This window comes from Natator depressus, chromosome 11 (genome assembly GCF_965152275.1).
Source record: "Natator depressus isolate rNatDep1 chromosome 11, rNatDep2.hap1, whole genome shotgun sequence".
Taxonomy (NCBI): Eukaryota; Metazoa; Chordata; order Testudines; family Cheloniidae; genus Natator; species Natator depressus.
In genome coordinates this window covers 76,072,414-76,084,772 of record NC_134244.1, presented here as the reverse complement: position 1 = coordinate 76,084,772, position 12,359 = coordinate 76,072,414, and the positions used below count along the sequence as shown (strand labels likewise).

Genomic DNA, 12,359 nt, shown 5'->3' with positions numbered 1-12,359 from the left:
CTTATTCCCCCGCTAGCTACGCTACCCCACCCCTAGGAGCCAGAGTGGGCACCCACTACAGTGGCCCACGAGACCCTCCTGCCCAGTTCTGGGGGCAGTCAGGGGACAGGGGAGGGGGATGGATGGGGCAAGGGTCCCGGGGGGCGGGCCACGACCCCCTAGTGGGGTGAGGAGGGAACCGGTTAAGATTTTGGCAGCTCATCACTGATTTCAGCATCATATTTCTCTACTTGGAGACCAAAGACAGTCCACAAAAACAAAAGAAACCTTGGACATAAATGATACAGTGACTGGTCATATCAACATTTATGAAAATGATCAGGTTTTATCAATGTAAAGCACATGTGATTTTTTTTTCCGAATAGTGCTATTTGTTTGTTAGGTACCACCAAAGTGCTCAGCACTGTACAAGACAAAGACAACAGTAACCTCAGTGAGAAGCTTACATTCTTGGGCCCTGATGCTGTACGTTTCTAAACACATGGGAGGTTCCATTGACCATAACAATACTAATCGTGTACATATGAGTAAACGTTTTTTTTCATTCCACTCTTAGTACAGAATAAATCTGTTTCCCACTACCTATAATTATAATCTCAACTTCTCAAGTATCAATATACTTCCAAGTAAATGAAGTCTGAGTATTAAAAAAGAATCATCCTTACTCTGACCCTGACATGCCTCTAGAGTTTATCAGTTATTTAAGCAGCAGAAAATGTAACTCATATTTTGGGTTCATACCACTATTCTGAACTCTGATCTCCTTGACCCTTGAGAACCCTCCAAAGCCACCAAATTAAGACTCTCACTTCTCTGGTTACACAGCTTCTGAAACCATTATTTTCTTACACTGAAACCATTTAGAACCTGCATTTAAGATTAAAATGTTAAAACAAAGCAGCAATTTTTAAGTGAGCCAAATGAAAAAACCGATGGCATTGGTAACAAAATTCCCAACCTTGAGTGTAACTTTTATATTGATTTCCAAGGTAGATTGTTTCCCCAATATCCCTGCATTAGGCATGACATTCAGCAAGACAAGCATTTCAGCTACTCCCAGCTGGAATTCAGGAGAACTGTCACTGACTATATATAAAATTAACCATTTTGATGTAGTTGCACTTAGGTACGTACGCAAGATGTGCACACATACAACATTAATTATACACTGGTGCAACTCACAAAATATCCACTGCATACTCTCTTCACTCTTTTCACCTACTTATCCTCAGTTTGCTCTTTATAGGAAACTGAACAGCCATCAGAATCCAGGGCCAATCCATAAACAAACACCACGTTTTCACTTACATGGATTTTGGTGTCTTAGATCCCAAAACTTCAGTGGTGCAGGACTTCGCCCCAACAAGGGAGATTTCCGCACAGAGCTCATTGCAGGGCTGGCTCTTGACTACAAGTTTCTCGGGACAACAGCCTTGTTTTTGTGTTTGTGAAGCAGGGTGCACGCTAAGGAGACCAGCTAGGAGACCCTCACCTCGCGCCGCTAAGGGCCAGCGGTTGGCCTGGAGCGCGAAGTCTCAGGTCAGGGCTGTGATCCTGTCGCAGAACCGACATTGAACAACACACAGCCCCACCCGGGGGTCTCAGCCCGCCACGGTGCTGTCATGGGGACTCTCCCCCACACAGCTCACCTGGGGGGGGGGGGGGCTGAAGCACCGGAAAGGAGCCCAGGTCCCCCGCCCCCCAGGCTGGGGGGGGGGGGGAACAGGAGTCCAGCCGCTCATCGACCCACCTTGACCCACTCTCCCCCCGCGGGAAAAGAGCCCGGCAGCCGGCCCCCAGGGGCGGGGAAGGAGCCCGGCAGTCCCAGCCCCCCAGGAGAGGGGGAAGGGGAGCGCCATCATCACCTTGGCTCTACCGGCCTCCAGCTTCCTCCGCCTCTCCTCCGCGTCCATGGCCGGGGCCGGGCCGGGGGCGCGAGCCCGACGAACGGGGCAGGCTCCCGACGGGGGGCTGGGGGAGGGGACCGGGCTCCGAGGCGCCTCACGGCCGCCAGCGGGCTCACAATGGCGCCCGCCGAGCCCACGCTCAGGGAAGGGCCGCACTGGGACCGGGGCCCCGCCCCCCGCTCCGCCCCAGGCCGGGCAGGGCGGCCCGCGTGGGGCTCGGTCCGGCGAGGGCCCTGCCGCAGGGAGCCTGGCCGCTCCCGGGGGGCTCCTGCCGCGCTGCCGACTCCGCCCAGCGGCCACCCACCGGCCAGCGGGGGATGGGTCTCGGCCGGGCCCGGGCGGTTGGGGAGGGTCCGGGGGGGGGCGGGGCTGTGGGCGGGGAAGCCCCGGGGCAGTGGGAGGGGCAGGGGGCGGGGCACTGTGCCCAGTCGCAGGAACGGATGGCTGGGATTGACAGCGGGGGCTGGCGTTCTCCTCCCTCTGCAGCTCCCGCCTCCGCCAACGGAAGCGCCGAGGAAGAAGCTCCTCCCCACCGCGGAGCTACGGCTGCCTGGATGGTCAGTTCAAAAGGATGCGGGGCTAGGGCCCGCCCCCACAGGGGAGCTAGCCAATCGCGAGTGGGCGGCCTCAGCCCCGGGAAAACCGAGCCGGCCAGTCAGGAGCTGGGATAGTGGAGGGGGGAGGGGGCAGGGGGCCTCCGCCCCCAGGGCCAGGGCGTGAGGCGCTTCCCGCCGGTTCCTCCCTGTGGGGGCGGGGCAAGGAGAGCGTCTGGAGCTGCGCTGCTCGTGCGGGCTGCGTGCGTCCCGGGGGGGGCCGCGGGGATTCCCCGCCGGGAGGAGTTCCGAGGCCCCCCCCCGCCCTGTCCCCGCCGGGAGGGGCTTCTAGCTCTACGGACCCCCCCCCGCACCGGCCCCACCCTGCCCCCTAGCTCTATGGACCGCCTCCTGAGGGCCTGCCCCCCCCAGGGAGGGGCTCCTAGCTCTGTGCCCCCTCCTATCCCAGCCCCAAGGGGAGGGGCTCCTAGCTCTAGGGACCCCCCCTTTGGCCCCACCCCACAGGGAAGGGCTTCTAGCTCTGTGCCCCCTCCCATCCCAGCCCCAAGGGGAGGGGCTCCTAGCTCTAGGGACCCCCCCCTTTGGCCCCCACCGCACAGGGAGGGGCTCCTAGCTCTGTGCCCCCTCCCATCCCAGCCCCATAGGGAGGGGCTCCTAGCTCTATGGAAATTCCCCTTCCCTGCTCTTCCCCCCCCCCCCCCGGACCAGTGTTGTTGGAGGGAAATAAGAGGACAACCACATAATAACAAGTTTCAGAGAAGCAGCCGTGTTAGTCTGTATTCACAAAAAGAAAAGGAGGACTTGTGGCACCTTAGAGACTAACCAATTTATTTGAGCATAAGCTTTCGTGAGCTACAGCTCACTTCATCGGATGCAGTAGCTCACGAAAGCTTATGCTCAAATAAATTGGTTAGTCTCTAAGGTGCCACAAGTCCTCCTTTTCTTTTCACATAATAATAGGGGCTGGCCCTGTATTTTAAGTGATAATTTAGGGGAACACCCTTTCCCGGAGCATGTCATGGATTTTGCTCTCAAGTGTACAATGCAATTATCATAAACTTCAGTTTAATATTTAAAACAATCAAGGTACAGCCCTTAAAATAGGGGACAGGTGGTCATCCGAAATGGGGAGGAGGTTGCTAGTACTATGCCACCCCCCAATCCCCTGTCCTCCCACTCAGGGCTTGGACGTCACAGGGATAGCGCTCCTAGCGCTATGAGCCGCCTGTTCTTGTCCCCCTGCTCCCTCAAGGCCCTGGCTCCCCCACCTTGCTCCAGCTGCCCCCCCTTCTGGCTGGGGCTAGCCAGCCCATCCCCCACTACCAACCACCATCAGCCTTGCCTAGGCTGCGAGGGAGCATTGCTGAGGCATGTGCTGGCCAATGCTACCGCTACCGTAGTGGTGCAGACATATCGTTAATTTTAAAATGCAGCTGTTCTGTCCCTTTCCCAGCACGTGGTGGGGATGAGATCACCTTCCTTTTGATAGTCACTGTTTTAGGCACCTTGTAACTAGCAACTGAGAACTGTTCTTTAAACAAAGGTTAGAAACGTAAGAGTCCCCACAGAGCTTAGCTGGAAGGCACCACACTCTGTATAGAATATCAGGGTTGGAAGGGACCTCAGGAGGTCATCTAGTCCATGGATTCTCAAACTGGGGGTGAGGACCCCTCAGGGGGTTGCAAGGTTATTACATGGGGGAGGGGAGTCACAAGCTGTCAGTCTCCACCCCAAACCCCGCTTTGCCTCCACCATTTATAATGGTGTTAAATATATTTAAAAGCGCTTTTAATTTATAAGGGGGAGTCGCACTCAGAGGCTTGCTATGTGAAAGGGGTCACCAGTACAAAAGTTTGAGAACCACTAATCTAATCCAACCCCCTGCTCAAAGCAGGACCAATCCCCAACTAAATCATCCCAGCCAGGGCTTTGTCAAGCCTGACCTTAAAAACCTCTAAGGAAGGAGATTCCACTACCTCCCTAGGTAACCCATTCCAGTGCTTCACCTCCCTCCTAATAAAAAAGTTTTTCCTAATATCCAACCTAAACCTCCCCTACTGCAACTTGAGATAATTACTTCTTGTTCTGTCATCTGGTACCACTGAGAACAGTCTAGATCCATCCTCTTTGGAACCCCCTTTCATGTAGTTGAAAGCAGCTATCAAATCCCCCCTCATTCTTGTCTTCCGCAGACTAAACAATCCCAGTGTCTGTCCTCAGGTGGGATGGGACTTGTGGGGGAGGAGAGTCAGAAGGCACTGAAAATATTATTACAATCTAAAGCAAAGAAAATCTTGCTCCCCCAGCTCATTCTAATTTCAGGCACCCACCTCGCTCTCTCAAAACACACATCAATTACACAGGCGTAGCATTTTGCTGTCACTGATATATTTTTTACTGTTGCAGGGGTGGGGTTTTTGTTTTTTCCAGATCAGGTGTTGCTGTAGTACATAGAGTACAGATCTGGTATCTAGAAGACCTCTCTTCTTTTCCCAGCTTTTCCACTCCTCTGCTGTGTGACCTTGGACAAGTCACTTTTCTCTGTCTCTCTTTAACCTCCCACATGTAGTTTAGAATCTTTAGATCCCACTTTTGCCAAGATTTATGCAAGTGTTTAGTTTTTAAAATGTGGATAATCCCATTGACTTTAATGGGCTATTCACAGCACATAAAATGAAGCATATACATAAATATCTGCATGATCAGGGCATTAGGCTGTACTCTTTGTGGCAGCGACTCTCATGGGTTTGTACAGCACCTAGCACAATGGGGTTGTGATTTCTGTTCGGGCCTTTAGGCATTACTCTACGAGGAATAGTAAATAATAAATGTAGACATAACATCCTGTTTTTTAAAAAAAATCAGAATATAAAGATATATACATACAAACTCTAGTCATAACTAATTTTGAGCTCAATTTCATTATGAAATAGCCCAGGGAGAAAATTTACATTTTGATTAAATGAAGCAGGAAGCATATGCATTTGTTTATTTTATTTTAGTCATAGTACTTCTACTATTCGTGCTGCTTCTATTTTATTTTGCTTCCTCATGAAGTGTTATTCCTCTACTGTGTTTTCTGCATGAAACTGAGGGCTGATGGCTAAGGGCACAGAAATGTGGAGGAGCAATAACGGTTTCATGATTTGCTTGCATTCGTTAATTTAATAAACATTAAAGGAGGTTGAATTCATTGTGTGTACAGAGACAGAGATATCGGTATAGATAGTACTATGACCTAGATTTGGCAAAGCTCTTAGGTATATGGGTAATCTAACTGAAGTCAATGGGAACCCTCATATGAGGGTAAAAAGAAAAGGAGTACTTGTGGCACCTTAGAGACTAACCAATTTATTTGAGCATAAGCTTTCGTGAGCTACAGCTCACTTCATCGGATGCAGTAGCTCACGAAAGCTTATGCTCAAATAAATTGGTTAGTCTCTAAGGTGCCACAAGTACTCCTTTTCTTTTTGCGAATACAGACTAACACGACTTTTACTCTGAAACCTGTCATATGAGCGTAGACAGTTGTGAGTATTGTGCTAGGTAGAACAGCAGAAGCAGGGATGGGAATAAAGCGGTCCTGCTATTCTCTTCATTGTGTTTAGTGTCACCAAATACCCTAGGGTGGGGAGTACTAGCCTAATAATTCAGTAATCTCCTTTCTTTCCTATGTACTGTTTTGATCTAGGTCAAAACAAACTGCAAATTGCTAGTGTATTGAATATAGGAAAAGACAGGGACACGCACACAGCACCAAATTCTGCTCTGTTGCACCTCTGTGATTGCCTTGCCATAAGGGATCAGCTGGGTGGATCTGGAAGAATTTTAGGCCATTGTTTCCAGTGGCTAGAATTTATTTAATCAGTGATCTGTGAATGAACCAAGAGAAAACATTGCAGTGCCTGTTGTTTACCCCTCAGAAAAGCGTGGTATGAGGTGTGTATTTATTTTTCTATTCTCTCTTTTGTGAGTTGACATATGAACTATTCAACATCACATATTAATGTGCTTGAGAGTCCAAGCAACCACTTAAACAACTGCCCCATATGACAAGCCACCAGCAAGAAATCCTTAGCTGTAGTAATTAATGCATTTGCTGCAAAGAAAATACAAAATATAATAATTAATTTATAAACAAACAGGTCTCGAGGGGTTTTTTGTTTTGGGGTTTTTTTTGGGGGGGGGGGAGGTTGCTAATGTAAAATCAGCTTCTTTGGCAGTGCCGAGAATGTTATAAGGGTACTTTTGTAACTTTCCTGTGATAGGATGCTGAAGTTCACAGCAAAATCAGCCTACAGTGGAGGGTGCTGGATAGGGTGCTGGACTGGGACTCAGGAGTATGAGAGAATACTGCAGGGGAGGACAAACTTTTTGGTCCGACAGCCACATTGGGGATTAGAAATTGTATGGCAGGCCATGAATGCTAATAAAATTGATGTGGGGGTGCAAGCTCTGGAGTAGGGCTGGAGATGAGAGGTTTGGGGTGCAGGAAGGTGCTCTGGGCTGGGATCGAGGGGTTTAGAGAGCAGGAGGTGGAATCAGGGCTGGGGCTGGGGCATGGGGAGAGGCTCAGAGGTTGCAGGCTCTGAGTGGCACTTACCTCAACTGGTTCCTGGAAGCGGAAGCAGCAACAGCAGCAGCATGTCCCTTCTCTGGCTCCTATGTGGAGGTGTGGCCAGGAGGTTCTGCACACGGCCCCATCTGCAGGCATCGCCCCTGCAGCTCCCATTGGAGCTTATAGGAGCCAGAGCGGGGCCAACCTGGGTGGTGCGCCCCCAGCCAGGGCGGAGCCGAGCCACGTGGTGCAGCCCCTGGCCCAGCACCCCGGCTGGGGTGGGGACAAGCCGTGTGGTGCGGCTCGCAGGCCGTAGTTTGCCCACCCCTGGAATACTGATATATCCAGCCAATAGTACGTTGATACACAGTCCCTGTGTGCTACAAATGCCCTAAAGACATTGCAATTTGCAAGCAACTATAGGTTTCCATGGTAGAAGACTTCCACAGCTCTACAGTCCTGTTCATCTACATCCTAACTATGATATGGCATTGGTTAGTTGCAGTCCTTGGGACAAGAGGTTTGCCTCAGCTCCAGGCAGTGATGAGCTGCCAGAAGCTGAAGAACCGGTTCCTTCAGTCGCTCCGGGTCTTCGGCAGCACTTCGGCAGCACGTCCTTCAGTCGCTCCAGGTCTTCAGCAGCACTGAAGGACCCGCCGCCGAAGGCCCGGAGCAAGTGAAGGACCCGCCACTGAAGTGTCGCCAAAGGCTCGGAGTGCTGCCAGGTGAGTAAAAATTCACAGGGGAGCCTCCCCAGCTGAGAGCTCAGGCGGGACGGACAGGACAGTCCCACGGGCCACATGTGGCCCGCGAGCCGGAGTTTGCCCACCCCTTTAACAACCGGCTTCAAAATTCTAAACCGGCTTCAAAATTTAACAATCGGTTCGCACAAACCAGCTCCAGCTCACTACTGGCTCCAGGTAACCCTAGTGCATGGCTGCAAAACTTTTTGCTCCCAGTTTGGATAGAAAAACCACGTGTGGTTTCAGAATATAGCATACTCAGATACTGCTTCTAGCGTGAGATATGTCAGGGTGTGCAGGCACAATTCTATTAAAAATAATGGTGCTCTTTAGCTACAACTGTGCTTGATCCTCCCCTTACCATCCTTGGTTTACATCTGTAACTTAAAAAAAAAATCTAGCACTATACAACATCAATAAAGCACTTGTTAAAATTGATAAATAAGTGACGGAGATCTCAAAAGTAGTTGTCAATGGGGAATTAAGTCTGTGAGTTTGTCACAGAGGTCACGGAAGTCATGGCTTTCCAGGACCTCTGTGGCTTCTGCAGCAGCTAGCCTGGGGGCTGCTTGAGAAGCTCGGGCAGCCCCCGGGCCAGCCACACCGGCCGCTACTGGGGCAGTCTCGGATCACAGTGTGCCCCCCACCCCCAACAGCAGCAGGAGTTTGGGTGTGGGAGGGGGCTCAGGGCTGGGGCACAGGAGGGGTGAGGGCTCTGGGTGGTGCTTACCTGCAGTTCCTGGCCAACGGGAGCTGTAGAGCCAGCACTTGGGGTAGAGGCACCATGCAGAGCTGCCTGGCTACGCCTCCGCGTAGGAGCTGAGGAAGGGGGAATATCACTGCTTCTGGGCAGGCGCAGAGCCAGGTAGGGAGCCTGCCAGCCCCACCATACCCCCGTGGTGCCCTCCAGGGCCATGCCCCACCGCACCCCCAAGATTTAGTCAGGGGTGTATAGTACAAGTCATGGACAGGTCACTGGCCATGAATTTTTGTTTATTGCCTGTGACCTGTCCATTACTTTTACTAAAGATACTTGTGACTAAAATGTAGCCTTAATCATTATCAAATATGGGTGTTTGTAATGCGGTTCTGGAAGAATCCATTCTAGACCCAATGCTATTTAATATTTTTATCAACGATCTAGAATATAAAAATCACTGCTGATTATGTTATCCACTAATTTTAAGATTGTCTGAGTGGTAAATAAGAACCATTATGCAGAGCAGTTGAGATCAGTTGGTAAGCTGAGCTCATTTCAACAAAATGTATTAATGAAGTCAAATACAAGGTCATACATCTAGGAAGAAAGAATATTGTTAAGACTGATATTGGTGTTTATTTTGGTGTCCACATTTTAAAAAGGATGTTGAAAAATTAAAGATGGCACAGAAAATAGCCACAAAAATGATTTGAAACCTGGAAATACTGCCTTACACTGAGAGTCTTTTAGCATTTAGCTGTTTAGCTTATCAAAAAGAAGGTGAGCTGATCATGGTGTATAAGTACCTACTCAGGGAGAGAATACAGATACTAAAGGGCTCTTGAACCTAGCGGAGAAAGGCATAGTGGGTGGAACAGTGGTGGGCAATCTGCTAGCGGGCCGCGAGACAGTTTGTTTTCATTGACTGTCCGCAGACCCAGCTGCCCGCTGCGCCCCGTGGCCATGGTTCGCCATTACCAGCCAATGGGAGCTGCGGGAAGTGGCATGGGCTGCAGGGACGTCAGGTTGCCCATCACTGGGCTAGAAACTAAAGCCAGACAAATTCAAATTAGATATAAGGTGCAAATTTTTAACAGAGAGTGATTAATCACTTGCCAAAGCTACCAAGGGAAATAGTGGATTCTCTCTCTTCAAGACTGCAAATCAGAACTGGGTGCCTTTCTGGAAGCTATGCTTTAGCCACCTTATTGGGCTTTATATAGCGGTAAGTGGTTGAAATTCTATGGCCTGTGTTATACAGGAGGTTAGATTAGATGATGTCCCTTCTGGCCTTAAAAAAAAAAAAAAAAAACCCTATGAATTAAGTTATTCCTGATTTACACTGCTGTAAAAGGAGAATCAAACCCACTGCCACTGAATCATGCAGAGAAAATTGAGACAACAGTTTCATACAATGGTACATCATGGTAGAGACTGCCCTGCCTTGTTAATGGTAGGATGGGCCTCTGAACACCTCCTGTGGGCCTTGACATGTCCTGCTGATGACCTGCTGGGAACCCCTGAACCACCACCAGAATAACTACTGGGGTCTACTGTTGGAGACACTGGGACAGACTCCTGTACACTGCCTGTAGGTCCAGGGACAGACAAGGAACTGCAGGAGTGACCCTTCAACACCCCTTGAACACTCCTTGAGATGCTGCGATGGACCCTTGGGGCAACCTGAGTGAGCCCCTGAACACCTCCTACAGACACTGGGCCAGGCCCTGAATAATCTTGGGTCACCAGAATGAGCCCCTGAACACTCCTTGGGGACCCATGGATTGGGCCCCTGAATGCCATCTGTGGGCCCTGGAATGGGCCCTCAAACATCCCCTGGAGCAGCAGACTTGGTATACACAGCATACATCATCATCCCAACCTCACTTAGACCCTGATCCTGGAACAACTTACGCACATGCTTAACTTTACTTACATGAGTAGGCCCGCCCCTGGGCTGCTCTAACGTATGCCAACAACTATAGGGAGGATCAGTATTAGGGAGATGGGAAGGTGGCTTTAAGCCACCTTCTCCTCCCAAGCTCTGTGTAAGCTTGTCTCTCTCATCACCAGAAGTTGGCCCAATAGAAGATATTGCTTCACCCACCTCATCTCTCTCATATCATGGGACGGATACAGCTACAACAGCACTGCCACCTTTACTCATGGATGCAATCTGGTCCCCCGAAACTGGCCTCATGTTATGGACAAAACTGGCTGTGGTTTCAGTTTGGCTTTTGTCTCTACTTGATGTGCTGGTAGTTCAGTATACTGTATGCAAGTCATGTAAGCCTGGAGATAAGTTGTTTAGATTGTAGACAGGCACTACAAACTTAGCAACCAGGCTACATGGCCTGTACTCAGAGCTAGTCATAAGAGCATGCTAGCAACGCATAGGGCTGGGCTTAGTGACGCTTTGAAGCAAAGGCTAGCAACAATTAAGAAAGGAGTGACAATTTCAAGCTGAGCAACATTGCAGCAACCATGACCTATCCCCAGCACAAGGAACTGCAATAAGAAATAGCAGAGAAAGGTGTGCTTGGAATATCTGTGTTGCCCTTAGTCATTCATCTGAGTCTGGGAACATTTTTTAAATTTTTTTTAAATATTGTCTTCTATTGTCACCCACTCATATTGAGGAGACTTTTTATGGAATGCTTCTTTGAAGATCCTTGAGGACAAAAAGCACTGAAATTAAAAGCTGTCTCCCCTAGTTTAGCTGTGTAATCTACATCTACCTACCTATTACTCTGAAAATTTGCCACAATGACAGACTCTTCAATGGTAGATCACATGACCCGACTGAAACTCAAACTCCTGGAGAAGGTAAGATAACAATGCAGCATTCATATTTTTGTATCTTTGTAAAACTTCAAATAATTATAACCATGATAATTATAGTTATTAACTCAAAAATCATGCAAATCACAGGACTTGGTGATGGTGGGGGACTTCGACTACCCAGACATCTTTAGGAAAATACAGCAGGGCACAGATTATCCAACCAGTTCTTAGAATGCCTGGAGCAGCTTTTTATTACAGAAGATGGAGAAAGTGACTAGGGGAAAGGCTTTTCTAGATTTGATTCTGACAAATAAGGAGGAACTAATTGAAAATTTGAAGGTGGAAGTCAATTTGGGTGAAAGTGATCATGAAGTGATAGAGTTCATGATTCTAATGGTAGGAGGGAAAACAGCAGAATAAAGACCATGGACTTCAAGAAGACAGGCTTTAGCCAAGTCAGAGAATTGTTAGGTTTAAGATCCTATGGGAAGCAAGTCTAGGTGGAAAAAAAAAAACGTTCAGGAGAGTTTGTACTTTTCTAAAGAGACATTATTAAGCGCACAAAAAACGCAAACTATCCCAACATGTAGGAAAGATAAGTTGGGGTGGTCTTTTACCCTACTTCCTAACCAGCAGATCTTCAGTGACCTGAAACTGAAAAGAGAGTCATACCAAAGTAGGTCAGCTTACAAAGGATGAACATGGGGGGGAACCAAACACACCATAAGCAAATTAAAAAGGCCAAGGCACAAAACAAGATTAAATGAACAAGGGACATAAAGCGTAATAAGAAAATGTTTATAAATTCATTAGAAACAAGAGGAAGACCAAGGACAAGGTAGGATCATTACTCAATGAGGAGGGAAAGACAATAACAGAAAAACACTGCAATGGCCTGAAGTGATAATGCCCTTTTTGTTCCAGTTTTCACAACAACAACAAGCAGTGACTGGACAACTAACAAAGAACATCAGTGTAAATGGGGTAGGATCTGAAAGACCAATGGAAAGACCAATGTAAGAAATACTCAGATAAGTTAGATGTCTTCAGGTTGGCAGGGCTTGAGGAAATACAACCTAGAATACTTAAGGAACTGGCTGAAGAGATTTCTGA

The 12,359-nt window shown here is 48.8% G+C and overlaps 2 protein-coding genes across 3 annotated transcripts in view; one reads left to right on the top strand and one right to left on the bottom strand.

Moving 5' to 3' along the window:
• The window catches only part of PCNT (pericentrin), a 243,826-nt gene extending 241,843 nt beyond the window's left edge, over positions 1-1,983 (bottom strand). For both annotated transcript variants that reach the window (XM_074968199.1, XM_074968200.1), the window contains exon 1: positions 1,866-1,983. In XM_074968199.1, coding sequence (XP_074824300.1) covers positions 1,866-1,913 — 48 coding nt within the window. In that variant the 5' untranslated portion in view covers positions 1,914-1,983. The remainder of the gene's footprint in view (positions 1-1,865) is intronic.
• A 360-nt stretch (positions 1,984-2,343) lies between these two features.
• The window catches only part of C11H21orf58 (chromosome 11 C21orf58 homolog), a 51,679-nt gene continuing 41,663 nt past the window's right edge, over positions 2,344-12,359 (top strand). Inside the window, exon 1 of the mRNA XM_074968226.1 lies at positions 2,344-2,464. Within this exon, the coding sequence (XP_074824327.1) occupies positions 2,348-2,464 (117 nt within the window). The 5' untranslated portion in view covers positions 2,344-2,347. The remainder of the gene's footprint in view (positions 2,465-12,359) is intronic.